The sequence below is a fragment of the Mercenaria mercenaria genome, chromosome 7 (genome assembly GCF_021730395.1).
Source record: "Mercenaria mercenaria strain notata chromosome 7, MADL_Memer_1, whole genome shotgun sequence".
Classification (NCBI taxonomy): Eukaryota; Metazoa; Mollusca; class Bivalvia; order Venerida; family Veneridae; genus Mercenaria; species Mercenaria mercenaria.
In genome coordinates, this window is record NC_069367.1 from 85,710,446 (window position 1) to 85,729,695 (window position 19,250).

The window sequence follows — 19,250 nt, forward strand, 5'->3', positions numbered from 1 at the left end:
TCCTTGGTTAAAAAAGTATATTGATTTTAATACTCAAAAAAGATCTAAAGCAAAAAAATCATTTGAAAAAGACCTTTTTAAGTTGATGAACAATTCTGTATTCGGTAAGACGATGGAGAATTTACGCAAGAGGGTTAATATTAAATTAACTCATGATGAAAACCTTTTATTAAAATACATAGCCAAACCTTCATTTGTTAGTTCAACGATGTTTAACAAGAACTTGTTTGGTATTCATAGAATAAAAGAAAGCTTGTTATTAAACAGACCTTGTTATGTTGGAATGTGCATTCTAGATTTATCAAAATATTTAATGTATGATTTTCATTAAAATTACATTAAGGAAAAGTATAATAACTCAGCAAAGCTTTTATTCACTGACACTGATTCATTATGTTATGAAATAAATACTGAAGATGCATATGAGGATTTTTATAAGGCCAAAGATTTATTTGATAATAGTGATTACGATATTAATTCAAAATTTTATTTCGACAATAATAAAAAAGGAATTGGAAAATTTAAAGATGAAGCTGCCGGCATTCCCATTGTTGAATATGTCGGATTAAGAAGTAAAATGTATTCATAATTATTAGAAAATGAAGTTAATGTTAAAAAATGTAAAGGAATTAAAAAACATGTTGTTAAGAAAACAACAGTTCATGAAAATTACAAAGATACTTTGTTTAATTCAACCCAAAGTAATCACACCTTTAAAGTTATTCGTTCTGATAAGCATAATCTTTCCAGTTATGTTATAAATAAAACATCTTTATCACGTTATGACGATAAAATATATATTCTTGATAATGGTATTGATACATTAGCTTATTTTTAAATTAATTAAAGTTTTTATTAAATAATAGAACCATAAATTGTTAACTGAATATTTTTAACGTTTAAAGAATCAATATAAATAACATCATTCATTTTGAATTTATTAGCATAATTAATAGAAATAGATTCGTTTTTTCTGTTTGTTTTTGCATTGTAACTTTGAAGAATTATATTTTCTTTGTTTTTTAGTTGTAATCTAACTTCTCCTTTATCTAATTTAATTGCATCAATAAGAATAATTAAAATGCAATTAAAATTAATTCTTACATTATTACCATTTTGAACTAAACCAGGACTAGCATTTACAACTTTCCATTGAAATAATCCACTATCGGTATCTTCGGTATAACATGTTAAGAACAATTGAGGTTTTCTTATAATTTGTCGTTCTATTTTATTTACTTTTTCATTTATATAATTGAATATTCCCATTATATTAATTATTCCATTTAAATAAAAACACAGTAATTAAAACTTTAATTAAGGTTTTAATTCAAATGTTTACATTCTTTATAATTTATATATTCCTCCAATATGTAGATTTTGACATAACTACCTGGCAAAAGAAAAAAGGCTACTGTAGGGGATGATAAATCGCTATAAGGATTAATGTCAAACATTGTCTTTTCTGTTAGATAAATTTTGATTTTTTTCTCATACACAGATATTGACGGATCAGCACTGAACATATTTACTAACGTATCATTGCCGCTGAGGTCACTGATGTCACTGATATCACTAACCACGGGTGTTATATTTACACTCCCAGAGGGAAATTCACCGATAAAACCCTCTCGCCACCACCTAAAAACTAAATGTGATATTGGGTACCCCAACTTTAAATAAAACCTGATATCTATTATATAAGTTCCGGCTTTTTTTTACTGAAGACACATTTTTTAAAGGTACATCCGGTACAGCTAGTTTATATTCTTGGTTTATGTTTATAAAATTTTCATAATCTACGATATTTCCAGATTCCAAATTAAATAAATCTAAATAACCCACATTAAACAGGCTATTCCCTCCAATATCATCAAACAAAGTATACAATGATAATATCCAGACACCGTGGCTATCATAATACTTTCTCATTGATATTTCAATGCGAGTGTAGATTTTGGTGCCGAAGCGCGATATCCCGTGATCCTCATTACTTTTGTATTCAAAAAGAGACACTTCACGTTTTACTTTTACTATTTCTTTTTCCAATTCTTCTTTTATTTTATTGTCTTTCTTTTTAAGTTTAAGAATTACTTCAGCTAAATCATCAAGTCGTTTTGTTGTAGCAACTTCAGAAGCAGATAAATTGTCAACAACACCCTTTGTTCTAGCTAATCGTGTTTCTTGTTTTAAGAAAACATTTGTTACTTCTGTAATTTTTTCCCAATTAGTAGCAATTGATTGGGTATTAGTAGAAATTGCTTTAGTATTAGCAGTAATTAACTCTCCTTGTTTAACTGATTTTTCAACTAAAATGTCCAGTTCATTTTTATTATTTTTAATTTTAGTATTGGCTTCGTTAACATCTTTTTGTAATAATTTTGTAAGATTACTTAAGTCTCCGTACTGTAAATTGTGGCGTACATCGATAGTACTTACCCAACTTCGAATTTGTTTTTTAAAGTCCTCTAATGCTGTATCATGGTCATCACCTCTTTGTGAAGCTGCCTTTTCCAATTCAGATTTATATTCTGCAAATTTATTCGTAAATGTATCGAACAAATCTTGGTGTTTTTTTGTAAAGTCAGTATTTAGTTTATCTATATTTCTTGTTGCTGGACCTTGCTACTCTTGTTCATTATGCCAAAGAAAACCAAGATAAGATATGGTTGAAAATGTCTGACCCAATGTGTCAGGAGATATCTGACCCACCGAGTCAGACGGTTTATTTCATGAACAACGAAGTAAAATAAATGCAATATAAAATCAAATTTAACATAAGTTGGAGATGTAAAACCACCACTCAGCCCAACCAAGGGGAGTAACTGGAACAGCAACAAGAAGTGTGATGAATGAAGAAGTTTATGTTGTGTTGATGACAAAGACATCAGGAAGTACATCTCAGCAGTCGAAAATAATGATTAAATTGTAATAGTGAGATCAATATTAGAAAATACACTATAGACTAGAATTGACACATGGCACAAGTGATTATGCTAAGTAAAGTAGTGAATACACCCCTATATTCACTAAGTTTCAAGTTATGTACAAACAAAAAAAGAAATTACAGTCAAACATTAACAGATAAAGTAGTTGGCATTTGTAAATGAAAACAAAACAGAAAATCTCAAAACAAAAAGTGTTACTAAATTTTACAAGTTATGAGGGAAATAATAAATGGATTTCATGAACAATTTATAATATTTGCATTGCAGCATTAATCCCAAGTCGACTCACACTTTCAGTTTTTCTCGAGGATAGGTAATACTTAGTTGATATTGATTATTAGATATTATTTGTTAACATGTTCCAATATTAATGCTGCAAATGTTTTTGAATTACAAAAAAGAAAAAAAAAGAAATAAATTATTCAATATCTCAGTTGTAACCAATCACCATAAATCCAGTGATTCATCATTAGATTAAGTTGTCACCATACACGAAAATTCAACATGATTTAAGTGACAGAGACATAATAATATACAGGTGTTTGCAAAATAAAAAGGTACACCCCAATACCCAACAATTTGCTCAAAAAAATTATTTCATCATTTACATAGATACTGTGAAATCATAAATTATTGTGGTTTGGGCCAAAATGGCCAATCTGTAAGGAAAATTCTGTGTGTATGTTTATGTATGAAGATATAAGAAATATGAAAATTACTGCTGTGTTGAATAAACATTTATTGGATTATCAACATTGAAATTTATTCCCTCACAAAATTTAATGATTTCACAGTCCTTTTAAGGTCAGATTGAACATGGACTATCAGAATCAACACATATCTCAACAATAAATAAAATATACACCATGATTCTGTATGCATATATATCTCTCTTTGGTCAAATATCATTTTCTAAATGTTAATATGCACAATTGTACATGTATATAGAACTTGTCCCTGACTAGACAACTAGTGGTTTTCATTCTAATTGAGATGACTGTCAAGGTATTTGAATGATACAACATGTGTCCATAATTTCAGATCCATATTCAATACACTTTTGTGTCCTTGGCAGCAAAATTGTGCTGCTCTATCTGTAATCATGTTTTCACATAACACTAAGATTCCAGTAAAACGCGGAGTTGAGATTACACGAGTTGTCTGTCGAGTTTATGCTTTTAATGACATTGTCAGCACATTTAAGACGTTCACTTAAATTGTTCAATATTCGTTCCCGTACTGCACTTATTTTGTCAAAAGGCATGAGAAAACAAAGCACTGATTCGAGGGCAATGCAAGTAATATTTGAATAAGAGAACCAAAGTTGGTTGGGAGCCCAAGTAAATATAAAAGAGTTACGGAACTTATAATAAAATACCATGAAGGAAACTACACCCCTATAGCTCCTTTTTGTACTGAAGTTGATAGATAAAGAAACTACACCCCTATAGTTTCGTTTTGTATTGAACATGACAAATGAAGAAACTACACCCCTATAGTTTCTTTTACAGACCTCGGGACATTTAATGTGAAGTAAGGGGGGTATATTCCAATAACTCCTTCAAAGTGGACTATTATGATGAAACTGTATGGATGTGTCTAATACTTAGTTTTGCTATGGTTTAAGTATAGGTAGACGAATGTATTTCTGATAGGCCCTGGATTTCCAGCGACCCAAAGCCATGACCTGTGCCTCTGGAATACCAGACATTACAGCTTGAGTGCATGCCCCAATTCTGAAGCTGTGGGGTTTGTATAGTGTGACCGGCAGTTGTCTGAATGTTAACAGCTTTTGAAAGATTGATCTGAATTTTGTCATTAAAATTGGCTTTCCAGTACAGTCAAGAAAGATTGGACCGGGCGTACTGCCCCTCTGAGAAAAGTATGTTGTTAATGACAAGTATGGCAATAAGATGTTTTTGTAGATTCTATGTAAATGTGAGTTGGACACCTGAAACTTGAGTTTTGTGACTGCGGAGTATGACATGAATGTTTTTTTCTACCGAGTATCACGTCACCGTTGAACGACTTGACATGACTTGGACGAGGAGGACGGTATAATTTCTCCTGTGCGGAAAAATCCATGAAACAAGAGAAGGATATGGTTTGGTAAAGAGTAATATCGTAAAAACCTTTAATCAAGATAGGACATGCGTCAAAAGACTGTGGATCTGTGGGAGAAGTAGTGGTAACCTCGAGTCTTGCACCTGTCTTTGTTTTTTGCACCCTAAGGTCATGCGGCGTATTAAGAAATTTTGTGTAGGATTTGGATACCTCCTAGTTGGTGTTTGAAGCGATTGCCGACAAGTGACTGCAAATAGTAGATGCAGAGTATCCTTTAATGTATAGAAAGGAAATGAACGATGAAATTTGCTTCCACAGGTGCGGGCAGGGTGTTTTCTTAATTTTTGTTAGACAGAATGTTGTGAAAGTATCCCAGTAGTGACCATAACTGGTTCGCGTGGACTCGGCCAGAGAAGACTTTACCAAAAGGTTAGTTACAGCAGCAAGGGGGTCTGGTGAGAGGTCTTTCTGGTATGTGGAGAGGTCTGTTCTGTAGATAGGGTGCTTCTACAAGAGCTTCCTCTATCTGAAAACGAGACAGTTTGTCACACACACTGTTTTCTTTAGAAGGTATATGTTTCGATGTGAAACAAAAATTGTTTTATAGCTTTGCAAACAATGAGTCGTATAAGTTTCATTATAATATGGTCTTTTGAAGTCTGTTTTTGAAGAAAATAAACTATGGCGAGATTATCACAAACAAAGAGGATGTTTTTTATTTGACCACTGTATCCCAAAAAGCATGACAGCAACTGCTAAAGGTAGAGTTCAAGAATATTAATATGGAGCTTGCGCACCTTTGTAGAAAAAATGCCATATGCCCAAGAAGTTTCATGTGTGATGCCAAAACCTTTTGTGCCTGCTGCATCTGTATACAGATTTAATTGTGCAGAAGAAATAAATCTGTCGTTGGTAAGGAGTGTGCAACCATTGTACTTGTCTGAGAAGTTTGACCAAAGTGCTAGATCAGCTCTTGTTTCTTTTGTTAATTTGATGTAGTGTGTAGGTTTTGTGGTTCCTTTTGTAAGGTCATAAAGTCTCCGAAGGAAGCAGCGGCCTGGTTTTATGACTTTGCAAGCAAAATTAAGGGTACCCAAAAGACTTTGAAGGTCTTTAAGCATAATTTTCTTTTTGCGCTTTGCGGATTCTAGTAACCTACGGAGAGTCGAGACTTTGTCATCTGGTAAGCATGCCGTTAATGTACATGTATCTATTTCTATACCGTGTACTATAGCTTTCTGTGAGGGATAGCATGTTCTTTCATGTTTGATTGGAATATTTATATCTGAACACAGATTAAGGAAAGTTGTTAGTGATGCTTGGCACGTTGATTGTAGTCTGTTGACAACAATGAAATCATCGATAATGTGAGAAACCATGTGTACATTTAGTTTGTTTTGCAGTTTCCACTGCAATGAGCTTGAAAATGACTCAAACAGTTGAACACTACTTGATGCACCCATAGGTAGTACACGGTCGAAGTAGAAGTAACCATCAAACGAGAAACCTAGTTTGTGATAATCAAGGGGGGAAATGGGTAGAATACGAAAGCTTTCCTGAATGTCAGCTTTTGAGACATAGCAGTTTGCTCCGCACTTGAGTACAAGGGCGGCAACATGATCGAATGTTTCTAGGGAAACTGTTTGAGTTTTCTGGTGGGATAAGTTCATTAACTGAGTAACCATGTTTACTATAGGAAAGGTCATGAATAATGCGAAATTCATTTTGGGTTTTCTTGGGCACTACACCCAGAGGACTGCATACAAAATTACTTAGAGGAGGGACAGTATAAGGACCTTTGTACCGTCCTAGGCGTAGTTCCTTATTAATTTTTTCTTGAACGAAATTCGAATGAGTATAAACTGACGGGTGATTTGAGTATATGGCTGGGAAAAGTTGACCTGTGACCCCAAGGCTAAATCCTTCTGTAAATCCTTTAACGAGATGTTGGGTTTTCTGAGGGTCATAGCGAACAAGGAATTTGGCCAGTACATTAGGCCTTATTGGTGTTGGAATATTGATGACCGGTTTTGGGTTTGTTCCAATTGGATTTTTGGTCATGCTGAGACAAGGTTCTGTTGTGGAAGGTCCCTTGTTGGTGGACGTTTGGTTTAGACCATCTTGTTGGGCAACGGTGTGCACCATGGTTCCCTTCACAGTTTGCACACTTGTGTGCAACGGGACAGCGGGATTTATTGCAATTACTGGAGTCTTGGTAGTCCCAACAGTAACCTTTCCTTCTGAAGATGTGTTGAAAACGCTTGAATGAAGTTTGTTGGGAAGGTGTGCTGGTACGAAAGGACTGTTGCCGTGGCTTTTCGATTTGGCAATACAGATAAGTGGGCATATGGACAGGCACCCAAGGCAAATTATGTGTTGCTCTCAGGGTCCTAAATTTAATATCATATGTCTGCCAGTTTTCGGTATGGTTAGCAAGTGTCTCCCACTAGATCATGTATGAAAATAGCAAAGGACTTTCTGACGGAAATTTTTGCGAATAGACAAAGGCATAAGTTTGGAAAGCCTTTGTCCATGTGAAAATGCCTTGTATTGACTTGGATGCAGGCTTTTTCACTGAGGTGACCGTGGAGTTTCCTTGTTTGTGTATAGTAGTCTCGGTTGCAGTTTTGTCTGTGCCAAAGTAAAGGACAGACAGATCAACATAATCCTTATTCCAAATTTTACGTTTCAATTTTTCTGATACTACTGGGCACCCATATGAGAAAACCCCAAGGTCAGCAGACACTTCTGGCAAAGTATTTGTGTTGCCAAGAGGGGCAGGAAAATTGATTGCCGATTCATCGTCAGATAATTCTGAATCGGCGGGAGAAGTGTCCGCATGACCAATGTCTTCTAACCCTACTCCAGGAGCACATGGTTGGGCCATCTGCGTACCGTTTTCCTCATTTTTTTCTGGATGTAGTACTCTATTTAGTTCTTTTGTTAGATTATCGTCATTTTCAATTGCATGAGCCAAAGCAGTCGCAAGTCCATTGTTTTGTTCCGTACTTTTCCACAGAAGCCGGTTCAACTACAGATTTTGATTGTTTCCTGGACTTTCTGGGGGTCTTGCTACGAGATGGGGATTCCGCAGGAACCCCCGTTTTGCGTTTTGAAGCCATTTTCCTGAAAGAATAACAATGTCAGGTTTTGTTAGTAGCATTTAAAAATGAGATGTGTGGAAGTGACAATTGTTAATTTGTATAGAGTGGAGCTTATATTGTAAAGCTAGTTTATCTTAATTCTTATTTTCCTGGGGAGATATTGTACTAGTACATTTGCCACGATAAGCTATAGGCGTTATCACTGTACCTTGCTCGCAAAGTAATGGCTTGAACAAAGGTATTACAAACTTTGCTTTCGTATTTCTCAAATATTTGTTGTAATGAATAAGAGACACTGTAATATTTGCATATGTAGTTTAAAACTCTATGATGTTCGAGCAACATAGGAAAAAACCGGACATGGAATCATAATATCATGTTTCAGACACTCTGAAAACTCACAACTTCAATAAGACAGGTTTTACCAAAAAGTTACAATCTATGAAGCTTTAGCAACATAGGAAACACCAGGCAGTGCAGTTGATCAAACTCTATGTACTGTGTAGCATGACTAACATAGGAAAAAACCGGACATGGAGAATTAGCTATAGCCATAGCAATCATTATCATACAGATGATTTAAGCATTTTCATAGCTTGTATGAGTTACCGGACATGCCTATACCTGATATAATTACAGCAACTTGAACTGTAAAAGTGAAGTAAAATGCTAAAATATATTGTAAACTATCATATAGTATTATCTTGTAACTATAGCCATAATTACGCATGGACTATAGCTTGTAAAAAACACCGGACATATCTTGTAACTATAGCCATAATTAAGCATTGACTGTAGCCTGCTTGAGTCACCCGACATACATATATATATATATTATATAAGGAAAGTACAATGGTAAAATCTATTGCTATAAGTTAGATAGTATTATCTGGTAACTACTGCCATTAGTTACTTGTAGAGATGTGAAATTGAATTGGCTTTAACCTACATGTGACATAGGTGACACCGGACATGTTATCCCCATGACTGATAAAATTTCTATTATCGAAGCTAATATAATATGAAATGCTGCATGCTAATATTAACAGTTGGATGAGAAATATTTTAGTATTTGTGCCTCCAAAAGGCTAGACATTTATTTGAACACATTTGTGAAACACGATTAAGCCGGACAGATTAAATGTCAAGTTCTATTACAAATCAAAGAATTACTACTATTCCAGTAGCCAATTTGCGGTAAAAATTGCTGCTTTTATCTAATTTTCATCAGTTAAATGTTATATGTACTCACTGGATCTATAAAGTCGTGAATGGTGGCTTGAGACAGCTATGAATATCTGGCAGGGAAGTTGTTCACTCACTTCCGTAACGACGTTGATCAGTGGTTTTATCCTACAGTAAAAGTAATAATCAAAATATAAGACATGAAAACGATATCAAATTCTTAAACTACGCTCTGAGAGAAGCACTGCTCCTCTTATTGACATGAAGTATTTTGGCATCCCGAGCACTTCATGCACATGAACACCGTCGTCTGCGATAAAGTCCTTGATAAAGCGCTCATTAAACCGGTTTTTGGAATGTTTCCAGAAATACATAAAAGGGGTGGTAGAACAGTGCGCTGCAATCAGTTTGTTATACAAAACAACTGATGAATTGAAGATTTGACGACCTGCATGGGGTAGAACCTCAATGAACACGATATATTCAGCACCAAGTTTTAGACATTGATCTGCAAACTCACCACAGACTGAACAAGAATGTCGGTTCGACATCCCTTTTGCAAAGATCATTGGTAGCAATGTCTAAAAGTACTGCCGACGCAGACAGGTCCTTTACTAAAGATATCTCTTGCCATAACGACTTGGCATGGTCTTTGTCAGTGATAACTGCTCCACCAACGCCATGTAAATATGTTTGAAGTCTAAGTGCATCGATATTCATATTTTGGACTTTCTGATGAACAGTCCACCTGCTCAAATTTCTCACAAAAGAGTGTCCAAGTATCAAAATAGTTCGAGTCTCAGTTTGTGACTCAGATCCACAATGAGTTTCTGCTACAGAAAGAGATTTCTTTGTTTGTGTTTCCATTTCAAGTAAAACACTCTGATAAAGACAGATGAGCAGAATCTAAGATCAAATATGCTAAATGCACAATTCAAACAAGTTTAAAATAACGAAATTATTGAATAAAGTAAATATTTTTGATACAAATCTGTTTGAAAATAGCTCCGAAAATCCAGCAAACACAAAAAGCTCCGACACCTTGTAAACAAAGAAAGTTTTTAGAAATAAGTCGATTGGTCAAATCATGGGGCACGCTCGAACGGCGCTAGGCGATTGGCTAAAATCGTTTAACACGCTACTATCAAGCATGTAAACACGTGTTAGACTGGGATACTGATAAATTTAGTAGATTAAACCAAAGCACATAGAGTACCAGAAATATAAATCAATTTATACTCATGCGTCCTATAAATTACTATTTTACTTCTGTTCTGATTTCTAACTGATACATATTTTGTAACTTTTTCTCAGTTTCAATAATCTTGTCTTTTAGTTCTTCGTGTTTAATCATACTATTTTTTTATTCTTGAACTTGAGTGTATAACTTTTCAAAATTTGTTTTAAATACTTCTTTTATGTTGTCATCTGTCAAATCAGATTTCTCTTCAAGTTCTTTAATAGAATCAACCATAGCTTTCATTTCTTCTTCAATTTTACCTTGTAATTGAATTATTAATAATTCACTCTTTTTAAAATCTTGTGTTATTTCTTCAATATTCTTTACTTCTGTTTCTAGTGTTTGTTTTATACTTTTGATATCTTCAAGATTATAGTCGTCTATTACACTTTGAAATTTTTTAAACACAAGTCGTCTTGAAACTGCATCGTTGGGTTTATCCGGATCTCCTAGGTTGATTATTTCATTACCTCCCATATCTAATGCTCTGTTCATTGTGTTATCAAGTTCCTTATTTTTGTGAAGATACGATTTTGTTTCCTTTTTAAGTTTTTTGAATTGTTTTTAGTACCATAATCACTTAAATCAATATCAAATTTAACTTTGCTTATACTGTCAGGTTGATTAATTTGTTTTACATCATTAAAAACTCCCATTATATAATTATTATATATTACCAGTAAAGTTTTTTCTTAAAAGCTTCCTTGGTTTGTCAACATATAAGAAATCATATTTTTGTTTTGTTGCATTAGCAAAAGAGTTAGGGTTAATATTTTGTTCATTACAAACCATATCATTTTCTCTTTTACTTGGACTTTCAAATAAAATATAATGTGAACAATTAATCCGAATATCTTTTGGTGCTTTATAGTAAGACGGACTTAAGTAAATAACACAACAGTTTTTGTGACGCCCTTGAATAAAGTATTTTGTTATTTCATTTTGAACTTTTTTATCTTCACAGACAAAATCATCAAATATTACTACTTTTTGTTTTTCTGATTCAAGATTTTCACAAGGTTCAATTTGGTTGGGATCAGCTGAATATTCAAGTATTTCATTTGGATCTACTTTGATTCGTTTTGCTTAAATCATTTATTAAATTCTGATATTTAGACTGTTCTAGGTTTTTAGCATACAGGTATAATTTATCATAATATATAAGAGGTTTTCGAAGTATATGCAATAGTGTATTTGTTTTTCCAGATCCAGAAGATCCACATATTAACATTCTAAAACATGAATTCGGCATAAAAGGATATTGCTTAATTTGTTTAAAGTTATTAGATTTATCACTTTTTGTATCATAATTTGGAATTTCCATTTATATATAATATTACATTATCTTACATTATCTTACATTATTATATAAATGCAATCAAAACTTAATGAAATAAGAATAAAAAAAACTTAGTTGGGCGAAAGATGAGAGCTCTTAGAGAAGAAATAATGAAAGAAAAAATAAGAAAAGCTACAAATCGGGATATGTACACTGAAATTATTAAACCAATTATTGAAGGAATAAAACGTCAAAAAGGACAATTATCAAGTCAGTTAAAAGCATTACCTGGAATTAAGGAGCAATTAGCGTTACTTCCAAAAAGTATATCAGAAGATCTGACACAGGGTATTACTAAATTAACTAAAGGAATGCAAGAAGAATCTAGAAAACAACAAGCTTTAAAATCGACTCCTTATTTTCATTCAGTAGATTGGGGAGATAAATCAGATGAACCTGTTGAGGTTTCTGAAGATAAACTTAAGAAATTAGAAGATTATGGAAGAAAAAAGATGGGAATAACTGAGGAACCGGTATCTAGAGAATTACAAGATTACGAAAGAGAAAAGATGGAAATAGCTGTAAAACCACTACCACCAGAAATAATAATGACGGAAGAAGAGATTAATAAATTATCAAAAAAAGAAATTAGTGAATTAGAAGAAAACTATATGCCAACATATAGGGCAGACGGATCTATTAGATTTATATCTAAAGAAAAGATTAAAAAACTAGAAAAAGAATTGGGGGCAAGACCAAAAGAAAAGAAAATACCAACAGTTCTGGATAATGATGTTTTAGAAGAATATGGTTATTACAAACCGTCTGAAATGTTTGATTTTTTTACTGCAGATGAACTTGATCCTGATAAAATAGATAAAGACAAACTTCAAGATGCAATAGATGATGTTACTACGGATATCAAAAAATTAAATGGTCCAATAGCTGGCAAATCAAGATCGAAAGATCCAAATAAACAAAAAGAAGCAGAAGAATTAAAACATGATCAAGATGAACTGTTAAAGTACAAAGGTCGGTTAATTCATATTCTTGGTATGGCTTCTACATATGGACAGGGAATAAAACATCATAATCCATATAAAGTTTCACCAAATGGACAATATGGTAATTTAATTATTAACTTAAATAAACTTTATAGTCAAAACAAATTAATTGCTAAGGATAGAATAACTGGAAAAGAAGTAATTAACACTAAGGTAGATAATGATTTGATTGATTTGATTAATAAAAGATATAACAATAATAAAAAGCATTCAATTCATTCGAGAAAAATATTCAAAGAATTAACAGAAAAATCAGGATTACCTATCAATAAAAGATCTATGAAATTTAAAAAAGTAATTAGGGGACAAGGTTATGACGTTTGTCCATGTAATCCAGAAGAATTGGTTAATGACTTGGAGTTAATTTGTGGTTCAATTGATGCTGGAAATAATAATGAAGAACTAAAAAATGAAGGTATTAGGGTAGTAGACCAATTATCAAAAATGAATAAATTGTTACCAGAACAACATGAAATGTTATATAAAAAATATTTTTCTTGAATATATAAATGGAACAAAAAATAGTATTAAGTTCTGAAACAGTTAAAGATGATAATAAAAGTACTCCGAGTGATTTTACAATCAGATTTAGCCGTTCTTTAATTTTAGATAAAAATAAAACTTATGTTGTTGGTTTGGATAGTATTAACACTATGACTTCTTCTTGGCATAATATTAGTGATGAATATGACAATAAAAGAACTCGTTATAATAATGGTAAAGAATGGAAAGATTACACTGATATTAATAATTATATAAGGGAAACATTAATAAGTAATGGTGATTATGAATTTGATAAATCAGACATTGCTCCAATAAGTTTGGAATTTGATTTAAGTAGTTTTAAGGTCTTGATTTCAAATCATGATAATTTTATTTTGGATTTAAGAATGTCAAATTTTCATACATTGCTTGGATCTGAGAAAAAAACATTGAGAAATACTGAATGGGAAACTACAACACCAACTATAACTAACTCTGTGGATACAATTTACATTCATTGTGATCTTATTGATAATTCACTTGTTGATGGTAATTTTAGTGATATTATCTATGCTTTAAGTACTGCAGATTTAACAAGAGCTTATCCATTTACAATAGAACCAAACAGAGTTAGATATTCTGAAATTAATAAATATATTATAAATTCAATAAGAATATATATTACAGATGTATTTGGTAGAATAATTAATTTTTGATGGAGTCGAAACAAGATTTACACTAATTTTAAAAGAAATTAATTTCTTGAATAATTAAATAATTAATAAATTTTAATTTTATATAATGTACAAGAAAGTTTATGACAAAAATAAAGCAATATTTATTTATGTTGATGCTCACACAGGAGAAGAAATTATACGCGGCACAGATATCTTTGACACTTTAACAAAATTATTTTCAAGTGGAGTTGCACCTTCAATTAGCACAGCTGGAAAAAAAACAACATTAGAAACAACAGGAAAAGCCGCGCTAGAAAGTGGAACAAAAAAGGTTGGAACTGAAGTTGGAAATTTAGCTGCTGATAAAATTGTTAAAAAATTTAAAAAGAAACCATCTCCGGCAGTTGGTAATTTAATTGCTAAGGAATTACAAGAAAAGAATAACAGTAAAAATAATGAGCAGGATATTAATATGAGAATAAATAGAATAATGTCAGGATCTGGGACTTTAGCTCGACTAAAACGTATTAACAGATTAATTTATAAAAAAATAAAATAATATATACATGTTTAGAACAAAACAATATTGTGAAAGATACGAACTAACTCCTATTCAATTAGATATAGCTTTAATATCTGTCTTGGGAAATAATGTTAAGCAACAAAAGAAACGGATAACACTTTACAATTAATGATAGAAGCTCATATTTTGATTGGTTTAATGGTTATTTTGAAGTAAGTTTTAAAGTAAATAAGCTTGCTGATGGTAATGATTATGCTGATGGAGATCAGTTTGCTTTAATTAATAATGCAGCTTCATTAATTGATCAGTTAGTGGTTAAACAAAATGGAAAAATTGTATATGATTGTAATAATTTATATAAGGTAGTAAATGTAAAGAGTTTGGTTGAATTGTCTAAAGATTATGAAGAATCAACTGGAACAAATGAATTTATCTCTTTAGATACTTCTGATGATGCTGAGAGTAGGGATGATCAAGCTGGATATAATAAAGGTTTTGCTACTAGGAAGTTATTAATCCAAGGTGGTAATGTAATTATATTATACCATACCTGAGCACGTGAAAAGAATGTTAGATGAGCTAAAATGTAATTTTTATTTAATTAATGTCATGTTATTGTCTGTAATGAATGATCTGACACTCAAGAATATTCCCTATATTTCCCGTTAATTAATTTTTGGTGTCTGAAGTTAAATAGCGATATAAATATTTCTTTACTGTATAATTTTTACAATGTCACATGTGCAAATAGCTGTGTGGACAAAACGTTTAGCTGCTTAACTGTATTTATGATTCAACTCCTGTGTACGTACCCCAAATTTTATCGGTAGAAATATTGCCATACTTGTCTGATCAAACCTTATGGTCTATTTATAAACGTTATGGAAAATATTGAATAAAACATATTTAAAAATATCTTAGATAGAAAGACAAAGTATTTCTCACCAGCGTTTCCTGAAAATGAATACTAGATCTACAAGAGAAGACAATCAGATTTCGTGAAATATGTTACACAGATAATGTAAAAGTAACATCAATAACAACATTACATTGAATTTAAAAAATGGCCTGAGGTGATTTTGAACTCGTGGTATCGTGCGTGGCAGTCAGAAAGCTACCACTATGCCACCATGCCATTGGCTATTTATATTGGTTATTTTAGAATACAAATATTTCGTAAAATAATGGAAACCCCCGAAATACTGGTGAAAATTAATGAGTGCCAGGTCAGTACTTATAGAAAATAGACAATACCTTCGTCAAGTAACATTTACAAATGTATACTTCATTTTTAAAGATTGTATATTTTGACCTTTGGATCACGATCGTCATGTTTTCATCTACAAGATACATTCACGGCTTAGTACTTAACAGGGAGGAGTAGAAGAAGAAGATAATCATTTTACTTATTGTTGTTAGATGATGATGATGATGATAATGATGATGATGATGATAATGATAACGACCACGACGAAACTGTAAATGCAGAGTCTGAAACTAAGTTTATCGTGATAAATGTTTTATAAACATGCAACCGAAGTGTGAAGTTGTGCATTAAAAACACTCCCAACAAATAATTGGTGAACAAAAATGCATTTACACTGGCGAATTAGCAGAACTTTCATAAACGTTTTTAATATCATTTTACGTATTTCAATTTACCTGCTGAGGTTAAAGTAATTCCCAATATAATTTATTTTCTGACTGGGAGGAGGAAAGACTTATAAATAAATGAAAAAATAAATAAAAACTAACAAATTAAAATGACGTTGTGTAAGTCAGTTACTTACCTCTTAGATCGGTGTTCATGAAATGAAAATACCCGCGCTCGTGTGGTAACACCTCGAGCGCTTCAGGCTCTCGGTGTCACGATTCGCACGAGCGCGGGTATTTTCATTTCATGAACACCTCCTACTCGGTTAGTAACCTACACGTATCGTCTGCTACCGACCGAGTAGGCCGGCTTTTTTGTGATTTTGTTGGGATTAACGTTGCGCTGACACACTTATAGGTCCTTAAGCGACTTTCCAGTTTTCTTGGTGGAGGAATACCCCAGGTGCCCTAACGTGCATTATTTCATCACGAGCGAGCACCTGCTTAATGTCTTCCTCACATGGAGAATGCAACACTCTGCGTGAGTCTTGACCCCGCATCGGTGTTGGGCAACTGGTTTGAAGTCATCGATCTAAACCATCTAAACCACTCGGCCACGGAGACCCACTCCGGGTAGGTCGGACCTTTAAACAAGCATGTAGATAACATAACATTTGGTAATAAAGAAAGCACATAATGAACCGAAATCATTCAGTTTAATATAATTCAAAGAGCTATAAAATATGTATTTTATACCTTTTTGTTCAATGTTCATTTTCAGCTGTTACTTAATTATAAATATTAAGCAAAATATATTTTCATATCCGTTGACTTTTGTTTCGAAGTAAGATGTTCTAGTATAGTACGGTGGCATAACGAAGAAATAGGAAATATTTTATTTTTTCTGTGCGCACGTGTTAGCTACCGCGTGCGTATGTGATAGCTATCACGTGTTAGCTAAGATAGTTATTACGTGCGCACGTGTTTATCAACACATTCGCACGTGGTATCTAACATGTGCGACTGTGGTGCTAACACGTGCGCACGTGATAAATAAAATGTTTCCTATGTTCCCTCTATTCCACCGTAGTATTCACTGTTCCAAGACTATTTTATTTCTCGTGGTGTAGTGTCCTTTAGTATTGACCTAGCACATGTGAATATTTCATATATTTCCGTGAATTTATTTTCAATGTCTAAACATAAATAGCGTTGCAAATATTACATATATAATTCTTAGTTGATATTATACTGTAGCATGGTGGCCGAGTGGTTAAGGTCGCTGACTTCAAATCACTTGCCCCTCATCGATGTGGATTCGAGCGTCACTCGGGGCGTTGAATTCTTCATGTGAGGAAACCACCCGGCTTGCTTACGGAAGGTCGGTGGTTCTACCCAGGTGCCTGCTCGTGATGAAATAATGCACGGAGGGGCACCTGGGGTCTTCCTCCACCATCAAAGCTGAAAAATCGCCATATTACCTATAATTGTGTCGGTGCGACGTTAAATAAAAAAAAAATATAATAAAAAAATACTGTAGCAAGTGCAGGTAGCTGAGCGGCAAAGCGTTTAGCTGCCAATATCAGGGTATTGGGTTTCTTTTTTTGGCCATACCATTTCCCCTAAATTTTATTTGCAAACTTTCCACTTATTTGTCAAACCAAACGCACCGTGATATTTAAGGTCCATTTATTAAAAGTTACCATATTCACCCGTTGTAAAAAAAGCCAATTATTTAAAATATTCTAGACAAAAAGACACATTACCTGTCACAAGCGTACTAGAAAATACATGTAAATACTTTAAGAGAAAATAATTAAAATTCATAAAGATAAAACAGGTAGCAATAATATCACATTACTTTACTTTAAAGAAATGATAACCATGGTAACGTGGATGGCGTGACACTGATTAACTATATAAAATACAAATATTGCTTGAAATTAACGAAAACGCTCGAAAACTATTGACAAAGATTAATGAGTTCTTTTCATTAAATTAAATGATATAAGCATTTACACTGATTTATCCATCTCCACGAAAATAAACTGTTCATATAATTTCTGCCGAACAGTTTTACTGCAACATTAATTGATGATAATTGTATGCATATTAACTAAATCAGATAGATAGCCCATGTACCCTAAGTCTGGTAATTCAGTCTGACAATTTCTAACATTTTTCTACCTGCAAATTGACAATATCAGAAACTCGATGAATGCCAATTAAAATTAAGTGGGCTATTTAATCCATGATTTCTTCCGTCCAATCAGTCGAGAACACGCTTCGCGCGTTCATTCCCCGAGGCGATAACATCTGGCTCAAGTGACCGCACGCGATAATCTGTATATTGCATATTTCAGAGGGAAAGGAAGTCACGAGTAAGTACTTATTTGATTTAATATGTTTTGATTTTTAATAAACTGATTTGTTTTGTGACAAACCAAACCATATTTCAATTAATCGGAAACACGGGTTGCGTTTTATTGCTTTAACAAATTCAGAAGCATCAAAAAGGTCAGTTTCATTTTGTAATCTTAATATAAAAAAGAAATTAAGAATAGCCGTTAAATAGTTCATTCATTCATTCATTCATTCATTCATTCATTCATTCGATTGATCTTTTATCTCACAACTCATCATTTAACTATTATTTCATTCATTCTTTCATCCAATAATCTACAAGGATGTCAGTCACCAAAATTTGATGTTGCAAGTGTTTGAAATAAAAAAAATATCGTGCAAAAATCATTTGATGAATACCATTGGGGTTAAACGAGATTAAAGTTGCAAGGACAAAAACAACTCTTGATAGAAGTTGATTTCGTAGAAGCTAGGTAGCTGAATAAGGCGGCACGCACATTCATTCATTTCAAAACTGGAATCTCGGAAAAGCATTAATGAAGTTAATAATTACAATCTTTTATATGTAGAAAATGGGTACCGGTAATCTGACTTTTTATCCACTTTTTTCTAGATGGCACTTTTGAAAAAAATTACAACATCTCTTGCCTCTGTCTAGAGAGAAAATGTTTTCTGCGAAAATATCAGTGTCAGTATGAAGAAATTAATACTATTACAGATTATTTG

At 32.8% G+C, this 19,250-nt stretch overlaps 1 protein-coding gene across 2 annotated transcripts in view; it reads left to right on the forward strand.

Moving 5' to 3' along the window:
• Positions 1 to 19,250, forward strand: part of LOC128558705 (carbohydrate sulfotransferase 14-like) — a 90,245-nt gene that overhangs the window by 45,265 nt on the left and 25,730 nt on the right. The window contains exon 2 of one of the 2 annotated variants that reach the window (XM_053548844.1): positions 12,673 to 13,636. The exons of the other annotated variant lie outside the window; for it this stretch is intronic. Within the exon in view, the coding sequence (XP_053404819.1) occupies positions 12,673 to 13,385 (713 nt within the window). The 3' untranslated portion in view covers positions 13,386 to 13,636. Of the gene's footprint in view, positions 1 to 12,672; positions 13,637 to 19,250 lie in introns of those variants that run through there. 2 annotated transcript variants of the gene reach the window in all.